The 26,598-nt window shown below is 37.0% G+C and overlaps 2 protein-coding genes across 1 annotated transcript in view; one reads left to right on the top strand and one right to left on the bottom strand.

The window, feature by feature from the left end:
* Positions 1–11,324, bottom strand: part of LOC133665229 (dipeptidyl peptidase 4-like) — a 57,803-nt gene extending 46,479 nt beyond the window's left edge. Inside the window, exons 1-4 of the mRNA XM_062070480.1 lie at positions 11,185–11,324; positions 11,022–11,103; positions 5,286–5,375; positions 4,472–4,566 (exon numbers count right to left, since the gene is read on the bottom strand). Coding sequence (XP_061926464.1) covers positions 4,472–4,566; positions 5,286–5,375; positions 11,022–11,103; positions 11,185–11,190 — 273 coding nt within the window. The 5' untranslated portion in view covers positions 11,191–11,324. The remainder of the gene's footprint in view (positions 1–4,471; positions 4,567–5,285; positions 5,376–11,021; positions 11,104–11,184) is intronic.
* The window catches only part of LOC133664322 (sodium-driven chloride bicarbonate exchanger-like), a 337,500-nt gene that overhangs the window by 230,738 nt on the left and 80,164 nt on the right, over positions 1–26,598 (top strand).

The raw sequence follows: 26,598 nt of genomic DNA, 5'->3' as shown, positions 1-26,598 counted from the left end.
ATTTTAATTATGCAAGTAAGTAATAATTGTGATTAATTGCAAATAATACAAATGATTTTAATAATGCAAGTAAGTAATAAATTGTGATTAATTATAAATAATATAAATGATTTTAATTATGCAAGTACGTAATAAATTGTGATTAATTGTATATAATCCAAATTATTTTAATTATGCAAGTAAGTAATACATTGTGATTAATTGTAATTCTTCAAAATTATTTTAATTATGCAACTAAGTAATAAATTGTGATTAATTGTAAATAATCCAAAATATTTTAATTATACAAATAAGTAATAAATAGTGATTAATTAAAAATATTACAAATTATTTTAATTATGCACATAAGTAATAATTGTGAATAATTGTAAATATTCAAAAGTATTTAATTATGCAAGTAGGTAATACATTGTGATTAATTGTAATTATTCAAAATTATTTTAATTATGCGACTAAGTAATAAATTGTGATTAATTAAAACTATTTAAAATGATTTAATTATGCAGGTAAGTAATATATTGTGATTACTTGTAATAAATCCAAATTATTTTAATTTTGCAAGTAAGTAATAAATTGTGATTTATTAAAAATATTCAAAATGATTTAACTATGCAAGTAAGTAATATATTGTGATTAATTGTATTAAATTCAAATTATTTTAATTATGCAAGTAAGTAATAAATTGTGTTTATTGTAAATAATCTAAATTATTTTAATTACCCAAGTAAGTAATAAATTGTGATTAATTGTAATTCTTCAAAATTATTTTAATTATGCAAGTAAGTAATAAACTGTGATTATGTGTAAATAATCCTAATGATTTTAATTATGCAAGTAATACATTGTGATTAATTAAAAATATTTACAATTATTTAATAATGCAAGTAAGTAATACATTGTGATTAATTGTAAATAATTCAAATGATTTTAATAATGCAAATTGAGTAAAACATTGTGATTAATTGTAATAATTTAAATTATTTTATTCATGCAAGTAAGTAATAAATTGTGATTAATTTTAATTCTTCCAAATTGTTTTAATTATGCAAGTAAGTAATACATTGTGATTAGTTAAAAAAATTCAAAATTATTTAATTATGCAAGTAAGTAATAAATTGTGATTAATTGTAAATAATCCAAATTATTTTGATTATACAAATAAGTAATAAATTGTGATTAATTAAAACTATTCAAAATTATTTTAATTATGCAAGTTAGTAATACATAGTGATTATGTGTAAATAATCCTAATTATTTTAATTATGCAAGGAAGCAATACATTGTGAATAATTGTAAATAATCCAATATATTTTAATTTTGCAAGTAAGTAATAAATTGTGATTAATTACAAATATTCAAAATTATTTACTTATGCAAGTAAGTAATACATTGTGATTAATTGTAAATAATCCTAAAAAATAAATTAAAAAAAAAAAAATCCTAATTTTTTTATTCATGCAAGTAAGTAATAATTGTGATTAATTGTAAATAATCCAAATTATTTTATATAATGCAAGTAAGTAATAAATTGTGATTAATTGTAAATGATCCAAATTCAAAAGTGTGATTTATTAGATTTTTTTTAATGAATGATTTGACAATTAAAAATACCAGATTAAAAACTAAACATGTTTAGTCATTTTTAACAGTAAAGTTGAATAAAAAATTTCAGAAAAAAAAAAAAAAAAAAAGAAAATATGATATTATGAAATCCAAATGTTTTAATGCCTCTTAAAAAATGACTCTTACATTTCTAATGTATAGTGACTTTTACAGTTATTAATAAAGTGAAATATTACAAAGTTATATTTCTAATGTAAAGTGACTTTTACAGTTATTAATAAAGTGAAATATTACAAAGTTACATTTCTAATGTATAGTGACTTTTACAGTTATTAATAAAGTGAAATATTACAAAGTTATATTTCTAATGTGAAGTGACTTTTACAGTTAATAATAAAGTGAAATATTACAAAGTTATATTTCTAATGTAAAGTGATTTTTACAGTTATTAATAAAGTGAAATATTACAAAGTTTTTTCTAATGTATAGTGACTTTTACAGTTATTAATAAAGTGAAATATTACAAAGTTATATTTCTAATGTAAAGTGACTTTTACAGTTATTAATAAAGTGAAATATTACAAAAATCATATTTCTTATGTATAGTGACTTTTAGAGTTATTAATAAAGTGAAATATTACAAAGTTATATTTCTAATGTAAAGTGACTTTTAGAGTTATTAATAAAGTGAAATATTACAAAGTTATATTTCTAATGTAAAGTGACTTTTACAGTTATTAATAAAGTGAAATATTACAAAGTTATATTTCTAATGTAAAGTGACTTTTACAGTTATTAATAAAGTGAAATATTACAAAAATCATATTTCTTATGTATAGTGACTTTTAGAGTTATTAATAAAGTGAAATATTACAAAGTTATATTTCTAATGTAAAGTGACTTTTAGAGTTATTAATAAAGTGAAATATTACAAAGTTATATTTCTAATGTAAAGTGACTTTTACAGTTATTAATAAAGTGGAATATTACAAAGTTATATTTCTAATGTAAAGTGACTTTTACAGTTATTAATAAAGTGAAATATTACAAAAATCATATTTCTTATGTATAGTGACTTTTAGAGTTATTAATAAAGTTAAATATTACAAAGTTATATTTCTAATGTAAAGTGACTTTTAGAGTTATTAATAAAGTGAAATATTACAAAGTTATATTTCTAATGTAAAGTGACTTTTACAGTTATTAATAAAGTGAAATATTACAAAGTTTTTTTTGTAATGTAAAGTGACTTTTACAGTTATTAATAAAGTGAAATATTACACAAATCATATTTCTTATGTATAGTGACTTTTAGAGTTATTAATAAAGTGAAATATTACAAAGTTATATTTATAATGTAAAGTGACTTTTACAGTTATTAATAAAGTGAAATATTACAAAGTTATATTTCTAATGTAAAGTGACTTTTACAGTTATTAATAAAGTGAAATATTACAAAAATCATATTTCTTATGTATAGTGACTTTTAGAGTTATTAATAAAGTGAAATATTACAAAGTTATATTTCTAATGTAAAGTGACTTTTACAGTTATTAATAAAGTGAAATATTACAAAGTTATATTTCTAATGTAAAGTGACTTTTACGGTTATTAATGAAGTGAAATATTACAAAAATCATATTCCTTATGTATAGTGACTTTTAGAGTTATTAATAAAGTGAAATATTACAAAGTTATATTTCTAATGTAAAGTGACATTTAGAGTTATTAATAAAGTGAAATATTACAAAGTTATATTTCTAATGTAAAGTGACATTTACAGTTATTAATAAAGTGAAATATTACAAAAATCATATTTCTTATGTATAGTGACTTTTACAGTTATTAATAAAGTGAAATATTAAAAAGTTATATTTCTAATGTAAAGTGACTTTTAGAGTCATTAATAAAGTGAAATATTACAAAGTTATATTTCTAATGTAAAGTGACTTTCACAGTTATTAATAAAGTGAAATATTACAAAGTTGTATTTCTAATGTAAAGTGACTTTTACAGTTATTAATAAAGTGAAATATTACAAAAATCATATTTCTTATGTATAGTGACTTTTAGAGTTATTAATAAAGTGAAATATTACAGTTATATTTCTAATGTAAAGTGACTTTTAGTCATTAATAAAGTGAAATATTACAAAGTTATATTTCTAATGTAAAGTGACTTTCACAGTTATTAATAAAATGAAATATTACAAAAATCATATTTCTTATGTATAGTGACTTTTAGAGTTATTAATAAAGTGAAATATTACAAAGTTATATTTCTAATGTAAAGTGACTTTTAGAGTTATTAATAAAGTGAAATATTACAAAGTTATATTTCTAATGTAAAGTGACATTTAGAGTTATTAATAAAGTGAAATATTACAAAGTTATATTTCTAATGTAAAGTGACTTTTACAGTTATTAATAAAGTGAAATATTACAAAGTTATTTTTCTCATGTATAGTGACTTTTACAGTTATTAATAAAGTGAAATATTACAAAGTTATATTTCTAATGTAAAGTGACTTTTACAGTTATTAATAAAGTGAAATATTACAAAAATCATATTTCTTATGTATAGTGACTTTTAGAGTTATTAATAAAGTGAAATATTACAAAGTTATATTTCTAATGTAAAGTGACTTTTAGAGTTATTAATAAAGTGAAATATTACAAAGTTATATTTCTAATGTAAAGTGACTTTTACAGTTATTAATAAAGTGAAATATTACAAAGTTATATTTCTAATGTAAAGTGACTTTTACAGTTATTAATAAAGTGAAATATTACAAAGTTATATTTCTAATGTAAAGTGACTTTTACAGTTATTAATAAAGTGAAATATTACAAAGTTATATTTCTAATGTAAAGTGACTTTTACAGTTATTAATAAAGTGAAATATTACAAAAGTTGTGTTGCTCAGGTAAAGTGACTCCTCCCCCTTTTCCACGTCATGCAGGAAAATGCTTCCGTCTCTGGTTTTGTGTAAATATTCTTTATCTGTAATAAAGATGCAAAATAAGAAGAACAAACATGTTATAGAGTAGAAGAAGAATATAGTACAGCATTCCTGATATCCAGTAGAGGTTGTAGAACATAAGAAGAATATAGTAGAACAAAGCTGAGTACCTGATATCCAGTAGAGGTTGTAGAACATAAGAAGAATATAGTAGAACATAGTAGAACATACCTGATATCCAGTAGAGGTTGTAGAACATAAGAAGAATATAGTAGAACATAGTAGAACATACCTGATATCCAGTAAAGGTTGTAGAACATAAGAAGAATATAGTAGAACATACCTGATATCCAGTAAAGGTTGTAGGGCATAAGAAGAATATAGTAGAACATAGTAGAGCATACCTGATATCCAGTAGAGGTTGTAGGGCATAAGAAGAATATAGTAGAACATAGTAGAACATACCTGATATCCAGTAGAGGTTGTAGAACATAAGAAGAATATAGTAGAACATAGTAGAACATACCTGATATCCAGTAAAGGTTGTAGAACATAAGAAGAATATAGTAGAACATACCTGATATCCAGTAAAGGTTGTAGGGCATAAGAAGAATATAGTAGAACATAGTAGAGCATACCTGATATCCAGTAGAGGTTGTAGAACATAAGAAGAATATAGTAGAACATAGTAGAACATACCTGATATCCAGTAGAGGTTGTAGAACATAAGAAGAATATAGTAGAACATAGTAGAACATACCTGATATCCAGTAGAGGTTGTAGGATCTCCACCTGATGCTGTTGTTGAAATACTCCTGCAGGGTGAAAGGTCTTCTAGAAGCTTCCGAGTCTGTAACAAGCAGTTTGTACTTTTGTGTCAGCAGATGGCGCTGATGCGTCTAAACATGTGTCACTACACTTGTCTCACAGGCATGTCACACAACACATGTGACACAACACTTCCCTCACCTGTGACACAACACATGTGACACTACACTTGTCTCACAGGCATGTCACACAACACATGTGACACAACACTTCCCTCACCTGTGACACAACACATGTGACACTACACTTGTCTCACAGGCATGTCACACAAAACATGTGACACAACACTTCCCTCACCTGTGACACAACACATGTGACACTACACTTGTCTCACAGGCATGTCACACAACACATGTGACACAACACTTCCCTCACCTGTGACACAACACATGTGACACTACACTTGTCTCACAGGCATGTCACACAACACATGTGACACAACACTTCCCTCACCTGTGACACAACACATGTGTCACTACACTTGTCTCACAGGCATGTCACACAACACATGTGACACAACACTTCCCTCACCTGTGACACAACACATGTGACACTACACTTGTCTCACCTGTGACACAACACATGTGTCACTACACTTCCCTCACCTGTGACACAACACATGTGACACTACACTTCCCTCACCTGTGACACAACACATGTGTCACTACACTTGTCTCACAGGCATGTCACACAACACATGTCACACAACACTTCCCTCACCTGTGACACAACACATGTGACACAACACTTCCCTCACCTGTGACACAACACATGTGACACAACACTTCCCTCACCTGTGACACAACACATGTGTCACTACACTTGTCTCACCTGCATGTCACACAACACATGTGACACAACACTTCCCTCACCTGTGACACAACACATGTGACACAACACTTCCCTCACCTGTGACACAACACATGTGACACAACACTTCCCTCACCTGTGACACAACACTTCCCTCACCTGTGACACAACACATGTGACACAACACTTCCCTCACCTGTGACACAACACTTCCCTCACCTGTGACACAACACATGTGACACAACACTTCCCTCACCTGTGACACAACACTTCCCTCACCTGTGACACAACACATGTGACACAACACTTCCCTCACCTGTGACACAACACATGTGACACAACACTTCCCTCACCTGTGACACAACACATGTGACACAACACTTCCCTCACCTCTGACACAACACATGTGACACAACACTTCCCTCACCTGTGACACAACACATGTGACACAACACTTGTGACACTACACTTGTCTCACAGGCATGTCACACAACACATGTGACACAACACTTCCCTCACCTGTGACACAACACATGTGACACTACACTTGTCTCACAGGCATGTCACACAACACATGTGACACAACACTTCCCTCACCTGTGACACAACACATGTGACACTACACTTGTCTCACAGGCATGTCACACAACACATGTGACACAACACTTCCCTCACCTGTGACACAACACATGTGTCACTACACTTGTCTCACAGGCATGTCACACAACACATGTGACACAACACTTCCCTCACCTGTGACAAAACACATGTGACACTACACTTGTCTCACCTGTGACACAACACATGTGTCACTACACTTCCCTCACCTGTGACACAACACATGTGACACAACACTTCCCTCACCTGTGACACAACACATGTGTCACTACACTTGTCTCACAGGCATGTCACACAACACATGTCACACAACACTTCCCTCACCTGTGACACAACACATGTGACACAACACTTCCCTCACCTGTGACACAACACATGTGACACAACACTTCCCTCACCTGTGACACAACACATGTGTCACTACACTTGTCTCACCTGCATGTCACACAACACATGTGACACAACACTTCCCTCACCTGTGACACAACACATGTGACACAACACTTCCCTCACCTGTGACACAACACATGTGACACAACACTTCCCTCACCTGTGACACAACACTTCCCTCACCTGTGACACAACACATGTGACACAACACTTCCCTCACCTGTGACACAACACTTCCCTCACCTGTGACACAACACATGTGACACAACACTTCCCTCACCTGTGACACAACACTTCCCTCACCTGTGACACAACACATGTGACACAACACTTCCCTCACCTGTGACACAACACATGTGACACAACACTTCCCTCACCTGTGACACAACACATGTGACACAACACTTCCCTCACCTCTGACACAACACATGTGACACAACACTTCCCTCACCTGTGACACAACACATGTGACACAACACTTGTGACACTACACTTGTCTCACAGGCATGTCACACAACACATGTCACACAACACTTCCCTCACCTGTGACACAACACATGTGACACAACAGTTCCCTCACCTGTGACACAACACTTCCCTCACCTGTGACACAACACTTCCCTCACCTGTGACACAACACTTCCCTCACCTGTGACACAACACTTCCCTCACCTGTGACACAACACATGTGACACAACACTTCCCTCACCTGTGACACAACACATGTGACACTACACTTGTCTCACCTGCATGTCACACAACACATGTGACACAACACTTCCCTCACCTGTGACACAACACTTCCGTCACCTGTGACACAACACATGTGACACAACACTTCCCTCACCTGTGACACAACACATGTGACACAACACTTCCCTCACCTGTGACACAACACCTGTGACACTACACTTGCCTCACCTGCATGTCACACAACACATGTCACACAACACTTCCCTCACCTGTGACACAACACTTCCCTCACCTGTGACACAACACATGTGACACAACACTTCCCTCACCTGTGACACAACACATGTGACACAACACTTCCCTCACCTGTGACACAACACATGTGACACAACACTTCCCTCACCTGTGACACAAAACACGCGACACAATAACACAACACATGTGACACAACACATGTGACATTACACTTGTCTCACCTGCATGTCACACAACACGTGTCACACAACACTTCCCTCACCTGTGACACAACACTTCCCTCACCTGTGACACAAAACACGCGACACAACAACACAACACATGTGACACAACACATGTGATGCAACAACAACGCATCACACGGGACACAACAACAACACAACACACGTGACACAACAACAACACAACACACGTGACACAACAACAACACATGTGACACAACAACAACACAACACACGTGACACAACAACAACACAACACACGTGACACAACAACAACACATGTGACACAACAACAACACACGTGACACAACAACAACACAACACACGTGACACAACAACAACACATGTGACACAACAACAACACATGTGACACAACAACAACACAACACACGTGACACAACAACAGCACAACACACGCGACACAACAACAACACATGTGACACAACAACAACACACGTGACACAACAACAACACAACACACGTGACACAACAACAACACAACACACGTGACACAACAACAACACAAAACACGTGACACAACAACAACACAACACATGTGACAATTAGTAAAAAAAACAACGAATGACAATTAGTAGAAAACAATAAATGACAATTAGTACAAAACAATAAATGACAATTAGTCGAAAAACATGAATGACAATTAAAAGAAAACAAATAACAATTAGTAGAAAAACATGAATGACAGTTAGTAGAAAACAATGTATGACAATTAGTAGAAAACAATAAATGACAATTAGTAGAAAACAATAAATGACAATTAGTAGAAAACAATGTATGACAATTAGTAGAAAACAATAAATGACAATTAGTAGAAAACAATAAATGACAATTAGTAGAAAACAATAAATGACAATTAGTAGAAAACAATGTATGGCAATTAGTAGAAAACAATAAATGACAATTAGGAGAAAACAATAAATGACAATTAGTCGAAAAACATGAATGACAATTAAAAGAAAACAAATAACAATTAGTAGAAAAACATGAATGACAGTTAGTAGAAGACAATGTATGACAATTAGTAGAAAACAATGGATGACAATTAGTAGAAAACAATAAATGACAATTAGTAGAAAACAATAAATGACAATTAGTAGAAAACAATGTATGACAATTAGTAGAAAACAATAAATGACAATTAGTAGAAAACAATAAATGACAATTAGTAGAAAACAATAAATTGCAATTAGTAGAAAACATTTAATGACAATTAATAGAAAACAATAAATGAAGATGAGTAGAAAACATTCAAAGATGACAATTAGTAGAAAACAATTAATGACAATTAATAGAAAACAATAGATGACAATTAGTCAAAAACAATAAATGGCAATTAGTAGAAAAATAATAAATGACAATTAGTAGAAAAAAATGAATGACATTTAGTAGAAAACAATAAATGACAATTAGTAGAAAACATTAAATGACAATTAGTGGAAAACAATAAATGACAATTAGTAGAAAACAATAAATGACAATTAGTAGAAAACAATAAATGACAATTAGTAGAAAACAATAAATGACAATTAGTAGAAAACAATAAATGACAATTAGTAGAAAACATTAAATGACAATTAGTAGAAAACAATAAATGACAATTAGTAGAAAACAATAAATGACAATTAGTAGAAAACAATTAATGACAATGAATAGAAAAAAATAAATGAAGATGAGTAGAAAACATTCAAAGATGACAATTAGTAGAAAACAATTAATGACAATTAATAGAAAACAATAGATGACAATTAGTCAAAAACAATAAATGGCAATTAGTAGAAAACTAATAAATGACAATTAGTAGAAAAAAATGAATGACATTTAGTAGAAAACAATAAATGACAATTAGTAGAAAACATTAAATGACAATTAGTGGAAAACAATAAATGACAATTAGTAGAAAACAATTAATTGCAATTAGTAGAAAACAATAAATGACAATTAGTAGAAAACAATAAATGACAATTAGTAGAAAACAATAAATGACAATTAGTAGAAAACATTAAATGACAATTAGTAGAAAACAATAAATGACAATTAGTAGAAAACAATGAATTGCAATTAGTAGAAAACAATTAATGACAATTAATAGAAAACAATAAATGAAGATGAGTAGAAAACATTCAAATATGACAATTAGTAGAAAACAATTAATGACAATTAATAGAAAACAATAGATGACAATTAGTCGAAAACAATAAATGGCAATTTGTAGAAAACTAATAAATGACAATTAGTAGAAAAAAATGAATGACAATTAGTAGAAAACAATTAATGACAATTAGTGGAAAACAATAAATGACAATTAGTAGAAAACAATGAATTGCAATTAGTAGAAAACAATTAATGACAATTAATAGAAAACAATAAATGAAGATGAGTAGAAAACATTCAAAGATGACAATTAGTAGAAAACAATAAATGACAATTAGTAGAAAACAATGAATTGCAATTAGTAGAAAACAATTAATGACAATTAATAGAAAACAATAAATGAAGATGAGTAGAAAACATTCAAAGATGACAATTAGTAGAAAACAATTAATGACAATTAATAGAAAACAATAGATGACAATTAATAGAAAACAATTAAAGACAATTAGTAGAAAACACTGAATAAAAATTAGTAGAAAACATTCAAAGATGAAAAAGAAGTGACTTACTCCGCAAATAAACGGCGGTCACGGTGATTAAGGTGATGACCACAATTGCCCCCAGCAGCACCCAGAACACCTTGCTGCAGCCCTGCTTGTGGGAGTCATTATCATTATTATTCTCATTACTATTGTCACTGCAAACATATTCTTTCTTTCAGTCATTACTGACCATCATGCAGATGATGTCCTCTTAGATGCTCCTCACCGCACGTCCTCCACATGCCATACTCCCAAGAACACACAGAGAATACTCCCAAGAAAACACAGAGAATACTCCCAAGAACACACAGAGAATACTCCCAAGAAAACACAGAGAATACTCCCAAGAAAACACAGAGAATACTCCCAAGAACACACAGAGAATACTCCCAAGAAAACACAGAGAATACTCCCAAGAAAACACAGAGAATACTCCCAAGAAAACACAGAGAATACTCACAAGAACACACAGAGAATACTCCCAAGAACACACAGAGAATACTCCCAAGAACACACAGAGAATACTCCCAAGAAAACACAGAGAATACTCCCAAGAAAACACAGTGAATACTCCCAAGAACACACAGAGAATACTCCCAAGAAAACACAGAGAATACTCCCAAGAACACACAGAGAATACTCCCAAGAACACACAGAGAATACTCCCAAGAACACACAGAGAATACTCCCAAGAAAACACAGAGAATACTCCCAAGAAAACACAGAGAATACTCCCAAGAACACACAGAGAATACTCCCAAGAAAACACAGAGAATACTCCCAAGAAAACACAGAGAATACTCCCAAGAAAACACAGAGAATACTCACAAGAACACACAGAGAATACTCCCAAGAACACACAGAGAATACTCCCAAGAACACACAGAGAATACTCCCAAGAAAACACAGAGAATACTCCCAAGAAAACACAGTGAATACTCCCAAGAACACACAGAGAATACTCCCAAGAAAACACAGAGAATACTCCCAAGAACACACAGAGAATACTCCCAAGAACACACAGAGAATACTCCCAAGAACACACAGAGAATACTCCCAAGAAAACACAGAGAATACTCCCAAGAACACACAGAGAATACTCCCAAGAACACACAGAGAATACTCCCAAGAAAACACAGAGAATACTCCCAAGAAAACACAGAGAATACTCCCAAGAACACACAGAGAATACTCCCAAGAAAACACAGTGAATACTCCCAAGAAAACACAAATATTACTTCAAAGAAAACACAAATAATAATTTAAAGAAAACACAAATATTACTTCAAAGAAAACATAAACAGTAGTCCAAAGAAAACACAAATAATACTTTAAAGAAAACACAAATAGCACTCCGACGAAAACACAAATAGTAGTCCAAAGAAAACACGAATACTACTTCAAAGAAAACATAAATAGTAGTCCAAGGAAAACACCAACAGTAATCCAAAAAAAGTTAGCCTCCAACAAAAGAAAAGTGAGCTGCGTCTTTGTGTTAGAAGCACACACACACACACACACACACACACACACACACACACACACACACACACACACACACACACACACACACACACACACACACACACACACACACACTTCCTGTTACATTCCTCACACACTCTTTAAGCACGCGCATGCCTGCAATGCTCATGCTTGGATAGCTCACACACACACACGCACACACACACACACACACACACACACACACACACACACACACACACACACACACACACACACACACACACACACACACACACACACACACACACACACACACACTCTCGCACAAAACTTGCTGAGATTACGGAAGTAGCTTTTTAAATATTATTATTATTCTGCGATGCCAACTGAGTTTGAGACTGTGAGGAAAATCAGTTTTACATGACTTTCCATAAAAAGTAATATTTATATAGTAATATTCATCACTTTTGCGAGGACTTCATTGCATACAATATTATATATATTATATATATCGGGTGCAATGTGTGCTGGGCGGGCACTTGGCGGTCCGGTCCTCGGCTACAGAAGCTAGCTCTTGGGACGTGGAACGTCACCTCGCTAGGGGGGAGGAGCCTGAGCTAGTGCGTGAGGTGGAGAAGTTCCGGCTAGACATAGTCGGACTCACTTTGACGCACAGCAAGGGCTCTGGAACCAGTTCTCTCGAGAGGGGCTGGACTCTCTTCCACTCTGGCGTTGCCGGCAGTGAGAGGCGACGGGCTGGGGTGGCAATTCTTGTTGCCCCCCCCGGCTCAAAGTCTGCACGTTGGAGTTCAACCCGGTGGACCAGAGGGTAGCTTCTCTCCGCCTTCGGGTGGGGGGGGACGGGTCCTGACTGTCTTTTGTGCTTACGCGCCAAACGGCAGCTCAGAGTACCCACCCTTTTTGGATTCACTGGAGGGAGTACTGGAGAGGGCTCCCCCGGGGGATTCCCTCATTCTACTGGGGGACTTCAACGCTCATGTTGGCAGCGACAGTGAAACCTGGAGAGGCGTGATTGGGAAGAATGGCCGCCCGGATCTGAACACGAGTGGTGTTTTGTTATTGGACTTTTCTGCTCGTCACGGATTGTCCATAACAATCACCATGTTCAGACATAAGGGTGTCCATATGTGCACTTGGCACCAGGACACCCTAAGCCGCAGTTCCATGATCGACTTTGATCGGATTTGCGTTCTCATGTTTTGGACACTCGGGTGAAGAGAGGGGCGGAGCTTTCTACCGATCACCACCTGGTGGTGAGTTGGCTGCGATGGTGGGGGGAGGATGCCGGACAGACCTGGCAGGCCCAAACGCATTGTGAGGGTTTGCTGGGAACGCCTGGCAGAGTCTCCTGTCAGAGAGAGTTTCAATTCCCGCCTCCGGAAGAACTTTGCATATGTCAAGAGAGAGGCGCTGGACATTGAGTCCGAGTGGACCATGTTCCGTACCTCTATTGTCGAGGCGGCTGATTGGAGCTGTGGCCGCAAGGTGGTTGGCAGTGTTGGGTTATTTACTGAAACAAACAGCATAATAGCAACATAGCTGTAAACCTGGCTTCACCCAAGGAAGGCACACATGACATACACAAAGCCTAACCAGGCATATTTTTCTCTCAAGGAATTGTGAAATAAAATAATGTCTTCAGGATATCAACACTGTACTGAAGCCCAGAACACTCTACGCATTTCCGCAGTTTTAGTTTAGAGATAAGGAAAGATTGGCCTGGCCCACTAGGATCCCTCTTTATGTTTGTGAACTTTATAGTCTATACATTTAGAGTGATGTGATAATCAAACACTCTAGAAGTCTAGAATGAAAGAGTATATAAGAGAATTGACATAGAGTGTGTGTACCTTCAGTGATGAATGATGAGCAGAGGCAGAGTTTGGAGTGTCTTCTTTAGCTCGCTTTCCATGTTTATGTACTCACTGTCCAGGTACTTGGAACATGTTTTCCGTGCCATTTGCTGTTTGACGCCGGTATCATGCTAATTAGCTGCCTGAAAGCGTGTGACTCCACTGTAGAAATAGCCTGCATGTCTTCTAGCACATACGCTGCAATGGCTCTATCAATGTTGTCCTGACTAGCAGTGCCTCCGTTAAAATCCTTAAGTGGTGTTGGAGGTGGAAGTTAAAATCCTTAAGTGGTGGTGAAGGTGAAGTGGCATCGGAGTCTGTCTCTCTCTTTACTAGCTTCGTCGAAGCATGTTGCTTTTGTAGCTGTTTCAGGAGATTTGAATTGCCGTTTTGGGCAGTAGATTGGATCTTTGATCCAAGACACAACTTACATTTAACTAAAATGTTCTTTTCTTTGTGCTCGACAAAAGAAAAGTAGTGAGAATATCTCCATGTTAAGAAACTCGACTTCAGCTCCGCCATGTCTTGTTAGTAAACACAGACACACCACCCTCCCCTCCCCTCACCCACACACACACACACACACACACCCAGAGAGCGCCTCTCTCTTCTCTTCTGTGTGACACAGGAAGAATCAGAAGGACGACACCGCAGCGCTCCAATAAAACACACTCAGATCTTCTCAGTTTCTAGCCGATACTACATAAAAAATTATGTAAAATAACGCAGTATCGCATCATGTAGTAACGGTAACTGAGTTACTGAATATAAAAAATAACGCGTTAGAGTACTAGTTACCGCCGAAACTAACGGTGTTACAGTAACGTGTTACAAAGTAACCACCGGTGTAGTCCCAACACTGGTGGTTGGTGCCTGTCGTGGCGGTAATCCTAGAACCCGCTGTCCACCAGCGGTGAGGGATGCCGTCAAGCTGAAGAAAGACTCCTATCGGGTTCTTTTGGCTCATAGGACTCCGGAGGCAGCGGACAGGTACCGACAGGCCAAGCGGTGTGCGGCTTCAGCAGTCGAAGAGGCAAAAACTCGGACATGGGAGGAGTACGTGGAAGCCATGGAAAACGACTTCCAGACGGCTTCGAAGCAATTCTGGACCACCATCCGCCGCCTCAGGAAGGGGAAGCAGTGCAATGTCAACACCGTGTATGGTGAGGATGGTGTTTTGCTGATGTTGTGGATAGGTGGAAGGAATACTTCGAAGACCTCCTCAATCCTACCAACACGTCTTCCTATGAGGAAGCAGTGCCTGGGGAATCTGTGGTGGGCTCTCCTATTTCTGGGGCTGAGGTTGCCGAGGTAGTTAAAAAGCTCCTCGGTGGCAAGGCCAAGAGGGTAGATGAGATCTGCCCGGAGTTCCTTAAAGCTCTGGATGCTGTGGGGCTGTCTTGGTTGACAAGACTCTGCAACATCGTGTGGACATCGGGGGCGGTACCTCTGGATTAACAGACCGGGGGTGGTGGTTTCTCTCTTTAAGAAGGGGAACTGGAGGGTGTGTTCCAACTATCGTTGGATCACATCCTCAGCCTTCCCGGTAAGGTCTATTCAGGTGTACTGGAGAGGAGGCTACGCCGGATAGTTGAACCTCGGATTCAGGAGATACAGTGTGGTTTTCGTCCTGGTCGTGGAACTGTGGACCAGCTTTATACTCTCGGCAGGGTCCTTGAGGGTGCATGGGAGTTTGCCCAACCAGTCTACATGTGCTTTGTGGACTTGGAGAAGGCATTCGACCGTGTATCCCGAGAAGTCCTGTGGGAAGTGCTCAGAGAGTATGGGGTATCGGACTGTCTGATTGTGGCGGTCCGCTCCCTGTATGATCAGTGTCAGAGCTTGGTCCGCATTGCCGGCAGTAAGTCGGACCTGTCTCCAGTGAGGGATGGACTCCGCCAAGAGTGCCCTTTGTCACCGATTCTGTTCATAACTTTTATGGACAGAATTTCTAGGCGCAGTCAGGGTGTTGAGGGGATCTGGTTTGGTGGCTGCAGGATTAGGTCTCTGCTATTTGCAGATGATGTGGTCCTGATGGCTTCATCTGGCCAGGATCTTTAGCTCTCACTGGAACGGTTCGCAGCTGAGTGTGAAGCGACTTGGATGGGAATCAGCAGCTCCAAGTCTGAGTCCATGGTTCTCATCCGGGAAAGGGTGGAGTGCCATCTCTGGGTTGGGGAGGAGGTCTTGCCCCAAGTGGAGGAGTTCAAGTACCTCGGAGTCTTGTTCACAAGTGAGGGAAGAGTGGATCGTGAGAACGACAGGTGCGGCGTCTTCAGTAATGCGGACGCTGTATCGATCCGTTGTGGTGAAGAAGGAGCCGAGCCTGAAGGCAAAGCTCTCAATTTACCGGTCGTTCCCATCCTCACCTATGGTCATGAGCTTTGGGTTAGGACCGAAAGGACAAGATCACGGGTACAAGCGGCCCAAATGAGTTTCCTCCGCCGGAAGGCGGGTCTCTCCCTTAGAGATAGGGTGAGAAGCTCTGTCATCCGCGAGGAGCTCAAAGTAAAGCCGTTGCTCCTCCACATGGAGAGGAGCCAGATGAGGTGGTTCGGGCATCTGGTCCGACAGGTAGGAGGCCATGGGGAAGACCCAGTACACGTTGGGAAGATTATCTCTCCCGGCTGGCCTGGGAACGCCTCGGGATCCCCCGGGAGGAGCTGGACGAAGTGGCTGGGGAGAGGGAAGTCTGGGCTTCCCTGCTTAGCCTGCTGCCCCCGCGACCCGACCTCGGATAAGTGGAAAATGATGGATGGATGGATGGATATTATATATATATATATATATATATATATATATATATATATATATATATATATATATATATATATATATATATATATATATATATATATATATATATATATATATATATATATATATTATACCAAACACTTTACATTATGACACATTAGTTGGTGATAATTTTCTTTAAATAGAAATAAAATATTTATTTATTTAGTACTATTTATTTTGTTTACAAAAATCCCACAGATTAACGAGTCTAATAAAACAAAGTAGAACAACCCAATCCCAGCGTTGCAATATTCAATAGAAATGTACAAACTATAAACCAATTCAAAAACAAAAATACTTAAAAAAAGAAGGAAAACTAAACATAATAATAGCAACAGAACTATCAATGAAATATAATAATACCAATAATAAAGATTAACATTAAATAATAAAATATAGATCACAATATATCTCATTATTATTATCATTATTATCACTTATCATTTGCATCCCCATCACAACATGAATGAAAAATAAGTAAAATATTTTAAAAAGTCATAATGAAATATATTAAAAACACGTTTATTGTATCAGTATAAATATGATAGTGCATAAATGTATGTTTTTGAAAATAAAAATAAAATGTATTTGTTAGTCAAATATTAAAAAAAAATACATGTTCAAACATATATTTTTAAAATATATTTTAAGTGTGATAGTACTGTAGTTTTAAGGAATACTTTTACTTTATTAATTCATTTATTTACATGTTATTGTATCATTAATGATTAACTTAGAAAAGTTCCAATGAACTATAATAAAATGTCAGTTTATTGTAGAGATACATTTTTAATATAACTATGATTGTAATTACTGTATAAGAAATTACTTTAATACATGTTAGGTTTTTATTTCAAATTAATAATTAATTTCTTTAAAATTTAAAAGTTGTAATCAAATGTATTGTACGTAAGTGTACATTTATTGTACGGCTATATAAGTATAGTAAATATCAGTTACCTGTAAAATATACATATTTATATATATACAGTATACATATACTCATATATATATATATATATATATATATATATATACATACAGTATGTGTATATATATACATTATATAATATATATACATGTGTATATATATACACATTATATAATATATATATTACACTCACATATATATATATATATATACATATACACACACATATATATGTATATATACATTATATAATATATACATTACACACACACATACATACACATATATATGTATGTATATATACATATATTTACATACATACATATATATACACATATATACAGTATACACACATATATATATACATATATATGTGTGTATATATATGTATATATATGTATGTATGTAAATCATATATATATATATATATATATATATATATATATATATATATATATATATATATATATATATATATATATATATATATATATGTGTGTATATATACTGTATGTATATATATGTATGTTTGTAAATCCTACCGCATAAATATTAATATGTTTTACCTTTCTTTGATCACCTCATCCTTGTGACCACTTCCTGTACTGTACTTACTGTACCTGTGCAACAACACTAGGAGACATGGCAATAGTTTCACAAACAACATAAATACACACATATATCAACACATTTTATTTGATTATTACAGCAGTGTGGAAAAAGTACAATTCAACAAGTATTCCTGCTGAGAGCACATAATCATGATCATAATTATGTTCATAATCATGTTCATAATTATGTTCATAATCATGTTCACAATTATGTTCATAATCATGTTCAAAATTATGTTCAGAATCATGTTCATAATTATGTTCAGAATCATGTTCATAATTATGTTCAGAATCATGTTCATAATTATGTTCAAAATCATGTTCATAATGATGTTCAAAATGATGTTCAAAATGATGTTCATAATCATGTTCAAAATTATGTTGAAAATCATGTTCATAATCATGTTGAAAATCATGTTGAAAATCATGTTGAAAATTATGTTCATATTTAAGTTCATAATGATGTTCATAATAATGTTCAAAATTATGTTGAAAATATGTTCATAATCATGTTCAAAATATGTTCATAATCATGCTCATAATCATGTTCAAAATTATGTTCATAACTATGTTCAAAATCATGTTCATAATCATGTTCAAAATTATGTTGAAAATCATGTTCAAAATCATGGTCATATTTAAGTTAAAAATGATGTTCATAATAATGTTCAAAATATGTTCATAATCATGTTCAAAATGATGTTCATAATGATGTTCAAAATGATGTTCATAACACGTTCATTATCACGTTCATGATCATGCTCCTAATCATGTTCAGGATCACATTTGTAATCACATTCATAACCATGTTTATAATCATGTTCATAATCACGTTCATGATCACGTTCATGATAAACATTCATGATCATGTTCAAAATTATGTTCATAACCACGTTCATTATCTCGTTCATGATCATGCTCCTAATCATGTTCAGGATCACATTTGTAATCACGTTCATAATCCCGTTCATGATCCAGTTCATGATAAACATTCATGATCATGTTCAAAATTATGTTCATAACCACGTTTATTATCTTGTTCATGATCATGCTCCTAATCATGTTCAGGATCACATTTGTAATCACGTTCATAATCATGTTTATAATCACGTTCATAATTACGTTCATGATCACGTTCATGATAAACGTTCATGATCATGTTCATAATCATGTTCATGATCATGTTCATAATCATGTTCATTATCAAGTTCATAATCACGTTGATGATCACCTTCATAACCAGGTTCATGATCAAGTTCATGATTACGTTCATAATCACGTCCACGATGACGTTCATAAAAACGTTCATGATCACAATCATGATCACGTTCATGATCAAGTTCATGATTACGTTTATAATCATGTCCATGATGACGTTCATAATCATGGTCACAATCATGTTCACAAACACGTTCATAATAACATTCATGATCACGTTCATAATGACGTTCATGATCACGTTCATGATGACGTTCATAATCACGTTCATGATCACGTTCATGAACATGTTCATGATCACGTTCATGATCACGTTCATAATCACGTCAATGATGACGTTCATAATCACGTTCATGATCACGTCCATGATGACGTTCATATGCATGTTCACAATCATGTTCACAATCATGTTCACAATCATGTTCATAATCACATTCATAATCACGTTCATGATCATTTTTTTGATTTCGCTTTTTTTTAGCAGAATCCAATTGTTTCTCATGTAGTTGTTTTGTTTTGTTTTGTACAAACTGCATCATGACTATAAAACCAGTAAAATAAGGCCAGTCAAGAATTCTTCAATGGGGGACATTTATTCAAGAAAATATGGAGAAGCTGCTGGCCTAACATAAATCATGATCATAAATTGATTCAAGTTCACTTTATTTTTGATTGACTTTCCCTAAATATATATAGTATGTCATATTAGACTGCAGTTGTTTACGTTCAATGGAGAAGCACAGCAGTTGATGATTGCCAGCCATAAATGTATTTCAGAATAAAAGCGCCAATAATCCTTTGTTTACCTAGAAGGTGTGGTCAGCCGCAGCGAGAGCCAAGCAGCTGGCGTGCTCGATGTAGTCGAAGGCCTGGAAGTTGACGGCCAGCTCGCTCCACTTGGTGAAGTTACTCATCTTCTTGTCTCCGATGCTCACCACGAAGTTCTTCAACGACAGGCAAGGACGGTCGATGCTGCGGTACACCATCATGGAGCCCCAGTCCTGGTGACATACCATATTTGACTACTTTACACCATCATGGAGCCCCAGTCCTGGTCACATACCATATTTGACTACTTTACACCATCATGGAGCCCCAGTCCTGGTGACATACCATATTTGACTACTTTACACCATCATGGAGCCCCAGTCCTGGTCACATACCATATTTGACTACTTTACACCATCATGGAGCCCCAGTCCTGGTCACATACCATATTTGACTACTTTACACCATCATGGAGCCCCAGTCCTGGTCACATACCATATTTGACTACTTTACACCATCATGGAGCCCCAGTCCTGGTCACATACCATATTTGACTACTTTACACCATCATGGAGCCCGAGTCCTGGTCACATACCATATTTGACTACTTTACACCATCATGGAGCCCCAGTCCTGGTCACATACCATATTTGACTACTTTACACCATCATGGAGCCCCAGTCCTGGTCACATACCATATTTGACTACTTTACACCATCATGGAGCCCCAGTCCTGGTGACATACCATATTTGACTACTTTACACCATCATGGAGCCCCAGTCCTGGTCACATACCATATTTGACTACTTTACACCATCATGGAGCCCCAGTCCTGGTGACATACCATATTTGACTACTTTACACCATCATGGAGCCCCAGTCCTGGTCACATACCATATTTGACTACTTTACACCATCATGGAGCCCCAGTCCTGGTCACATACCATATTTGACTACTTTACACCATCATGGAGCCCCAGTCCTGGTCACATACCATATTTGACTACTTTACACCATCATGGAGCCCCAGTCCTGGTCACATACCATATTTGACTACTTTACACCATCATGGAGCCCCAGTCCTGGTCACATACCATATTTGACTACTTTACACCATCATGGAGCCCCAGTCCTGGTCACATACCATATTTGACTACTTTACACCATCATGGAGCCCCAGTCCTGGTCACATACCATATTTGACTACTTTACACCATCATGGAGCCCCAGTCCTGGTCACATACCATATTTGACTACTTTACACCATCATGGAGCCCCAGTCCTGGTCACATACCATATTTGACTACTTTACACCATCATGGAGCCCCAGTCCTGGTCACATACCATATTTGACTACTTTACACCATCATGGAGCCCCAGTCCTGGTCACATACCATATTTGACTACTTTACACCATCATGGAGCCCCAGTCCTGGTCACATACCATATTTGACTACTTTACACCATCATGGAGCCCCAGTCCTGGTCACATACCATATTTGACTACTTTACACCATCATGGAGCCCCAGTCCTGGTCACATACCATATTTGACTACTTTACACCATCATGGAGCCCCAGTCCTGGTCACATACCATATTTGACTACTTTACACCATCATGGAGCCCCAGTCCTGGTCACATACCATATTTGACTACTTTACACCATCATGGAGCCCCAGTCCTGGTCACATACCATATTTGACTACTTTACACCATCATGGAGCCCCAGTCCTGGTCACATACCATATTTGACTACTTTACACCATCATGGAGCCCCAGTCCTGGTCACATACCATATTTGACTACTTTACACCATCATGGAGCCCCAGTCCTGGTCACATACCATATTTGACTACTTTACACCATCATGGAGCCCCAGTCCTGGTCACATACCATATTTGACTACTTTACACCATCATGGAGCCCCAGTCCTGGTCACATACCATATTTGACTACTTTACACCATCATGGAGCCCCAGTCCTGGTCACATACCATATTTGACTACTTTACACCATCATGGAGCCCCAGTCCTGGTCACATACCATATTTGACTACTTTACACCATCATGGAGCCCCAGTCCTGGTCACATACCATATTTGACTACTTTACACCATCATGGAGCCCCAGTCCTGGTCACATACCATATTTGACTACTTTACACCATCATGGAGCCCCAGTCCTGGTCACATACCATATTTGACTACTTTACACCATCATGGAGCCCCAGTCCTGGTCACATACCATATTTGACTACTTTACACCATCATGGAGCCCCAGTCCTGGTCACATACCATATTTGACTACTTTACACCATCATGGAGCCCCAGTCCTGGTCACATACCATATTTGACTACTTTACACCATCATGGAGCCCCAGTCCTGGTCACATACCATATTTGACTACTTTACACCATCATGGAGCCCCAGTCCTGGTCACATACCATATTTGACTACTTTACACCATCATGGAGCCCCAGTCCTGGTCACATACCATATTTGACTACTTTACACCATCATGGAGCCCCAGTCCTGGTCACATACCATATTTGACTACTTTACACCATCATGGAGCCCCAGTCCTGGTCACATACCATATTTGACTACTTTACACCATCATGGAGCCCCAGTCCTGGTCACATACCATATTTGACTACTTTACACCATCATGGAGCCCCAGTCCTGGTCACATACCATATTTGACTACTTTACACCATCATGGAGCCCCAGTCCTGGTCACATACCATATTTGACTACTTTACACCATCATGGAGCCCCAGTCCTGGTCACATACCATATTTGACTACTTTACACCATCATGGAGCCCCAGTCCTGGTGACATACCATATTTGACTACTTTACACCATCATGGAGCCCCAGTCCTGGTCACATACCATATTTGACTACTTTACACCATCATGGAGCCCCAGTCCTGGTGACATACCATATTTGACTACTTTACACCATCATGGAGCCCCAGTCCTGGTCACATACCATATTTGACTACTTTACACCATCATGGAGCCCCAGTCCTGGTGACATACCATATTTGACTACTTTACACCATCATGGAGCCCCAGTCCTGGTCACATACCATATTTGACTACTTTACACCATCATGGAGCCCCAGTCCTGGTCACATACCATATTTGACTACTTTACACCATCATGGAGCCCCAGTCCTGGTCACATACCATATTTGACTACTTTACACCATCATGGAGCCCCAGTCCTGGTCACATACCATATTTGACTACTTTACACCATCATGGAGCCCCAGTCCTGGTCACATACCATATTTGACTACTTTACACCATCATGGAGCCCCAGTCCTGGTCACATACCATATTTGACTACTTTACACCATCATGGAGCCCCAGTCCTGGTCACATACCATATTTGACTACTTTACACCATCATGGAGCCCCAGTCCTGGTCACATACCATATTTGACTACTTTACACCATCATGGAGCCCGAGTCCTGGTCACATACCATATTTGACTACTTTACACCATCATGGAGCCCCAGTCCTGGTCACATACCATATTTGACTACTTTACACCATCATGGAGCCCCAGTCCTGGTCACATACCATATTTGACTACTTTACACCATCATGGAGCCCCAGTCCTGGTCACATACCATATTTGACTACTTTACACCATCATGGAGCCCCAGTCCTGGTCACATACCATATTTGACTACTTTACACCATCATGGAGCCCAGTCCTGGTCACATACCATATTTGACTACTTTACACCATCATGGAGCCCCAGTCCTGGTCACATACCATATTTGACTACTTTACACCATCATGGAGCCCGAGTCCTGGTCACATACCATATTTGACTACTTTACACCATCATGGAGCCCCAGTCCTGGTCACATACCATATTTGACTACTTTACACCATCATGGAGCCCCAGTCCTGGTCACATACCATATTTGACTACTTTACACCATCATGGAGCCCCAGTCCTGGTCACATACCATATTTGACTACTTTACACCATCATGGAGCCCCAGTCCTGGTCACATACCATATTTGACTACTTTACACCATCATGGAGCCCCAGTCCTGGTCACATACCATATTTGACTACTTTACACCATCATGGAGCCCCAGTCCTGGTCACATACCATATTTGACTACTTTACACCATCATGGAGCCCGAGTCCTGGTCACATACCATATTTGACTACTTTACACCATCATGGAGCCCCAGTCCTGGTCACATACCATATTTGACTACTTTACACCATCATGGAGCCCCAGTCCTGGTCACATACCATATTTGACTACTTTACACCATCATGGAGCCCCAGTCCTGGTCACATACCATATTTGACTACTTTACACCATCATGGAGCCCCAGTCCTGGTCACATACCATATTTGACTACTTTACACCATCATGGAGCCCCAGTCCTGGTCACATACCATATTTGACTACTTTACACCATCATGGAGCCCAGTCCTGGTCACATACCATATTTGACTACTTTACACCATCATGGAGCCCGCAGTCCTGGTCACATACCATATTTGACTACTTTACACCATCATGGAGCCCCAGTCCTGGTCACATACCATATTTGACTACTTTACACCATCATGGAGCCCCAGTCCTGGTCACATACCATATTTGACTACTTTACACCATCATGGAGCCCCAGTCCTGGTCACATACCATATTTGACTACTTTACACCATCATGGAGCCCCAGTCCTGGTCACATACCATATTTGACTACTTTACACCATCATGGAGCCCCAGTCCTGGTCACATACCATATTTGACTACTTTACACCATCATGGAGCCCCAGTCCTGGTCACATACCATATTTGACTACTTTACACCATCATGGAGCCCCAGTCCTGGTCACATACCATATTTGACTACTTTACACCATCATGGAGCCCCAGTCCTGGTCACATACCATATTTGACTACTTTACACCATCATGGAGCCCCAGTCCTGGTCACATACCATATTTGACTACTTTACACCATCATGGAGCCCCAGTCCTGGTCACATACCATATTTGACTACTTTACACCATCATGGAGCCCCAGTCCTGGTCACATACCATATTTGACTACTTTACACCATCATGGAGCCCCAGTCCTGGTCACATACCATATTTGACTACTTTACACCATCATGGAGCCCCAGTCCTGGTCACATACCATATTTGACTACTTTACACCATCATGGAGCCCCAGTCCTGGTCACATACCATATTTGACTACTTTACACCATCATGGAGCCCCAGTCCTGGTCACATACCATATTTGACTACTTTACACCATCATGGAGCCCCAGTCCTGGTCACATACCATATTTGACTACTTTACACCATCATGGAGCCCCAGTCCTGGTCACATACCATATTTGACTACTTTACACCATCATGGAGCCCCAGTCCTGGTCACATACCATATTTGACTACTTTACACCATCATGGAGCCCCAGTCCTGGTCACATACCATATTTTGACTACTTTACACCATCATGGAGCCCCAGTCCTGGTCACATACCATATTTGACTACTTTACACCATCATGGAGCCCCAGTCCTGGTCACATACCATATTTGACTACTTTACACCATCATGGAGCCCCAGTCCTGGTCACATACCATATTTGACTACTTTACACCATCATGGAGCCCCAGTCCTGGTCACATACCATATTTGACTACTTTACACCATCATGGAGCCCCAGTCCTGGTCACATACCATATTTGACTACTTTACACCATCATGGAGCCCCAGTCCTGGTGACATACCATATTTGACTACTTTACACCATCATGGAGCCCCAGTCCTGGTCACATACCATATTTGACTACTTTACACCATCATGGAGCCCCAGTCCTGGTGACATACCATATTTGACTACTTTACACCATCATGGAGCCCCAGTCCTG

The sequence above is a fragment of the Entelurus aequoreus genome, linkage group LG14 (assembly GCF_033978785.1).
Source record: "Entelurus aequoreus isolate RoL-2023_Sb linkage group LG14, RoL_Eaeq_v1.1, whole genome shotgun sequence".
In the NCBI taxonomy this organism is placed as follows: Eukaryota; Metazoa; Chordata; class Actinopteri; order Syngnathiformes; family Syngnathidae; genus Entelurus; species Entelurus aequoreus.
This window is presented reverse-complemented; position numbering and strand designations above follow the sequence as displayed.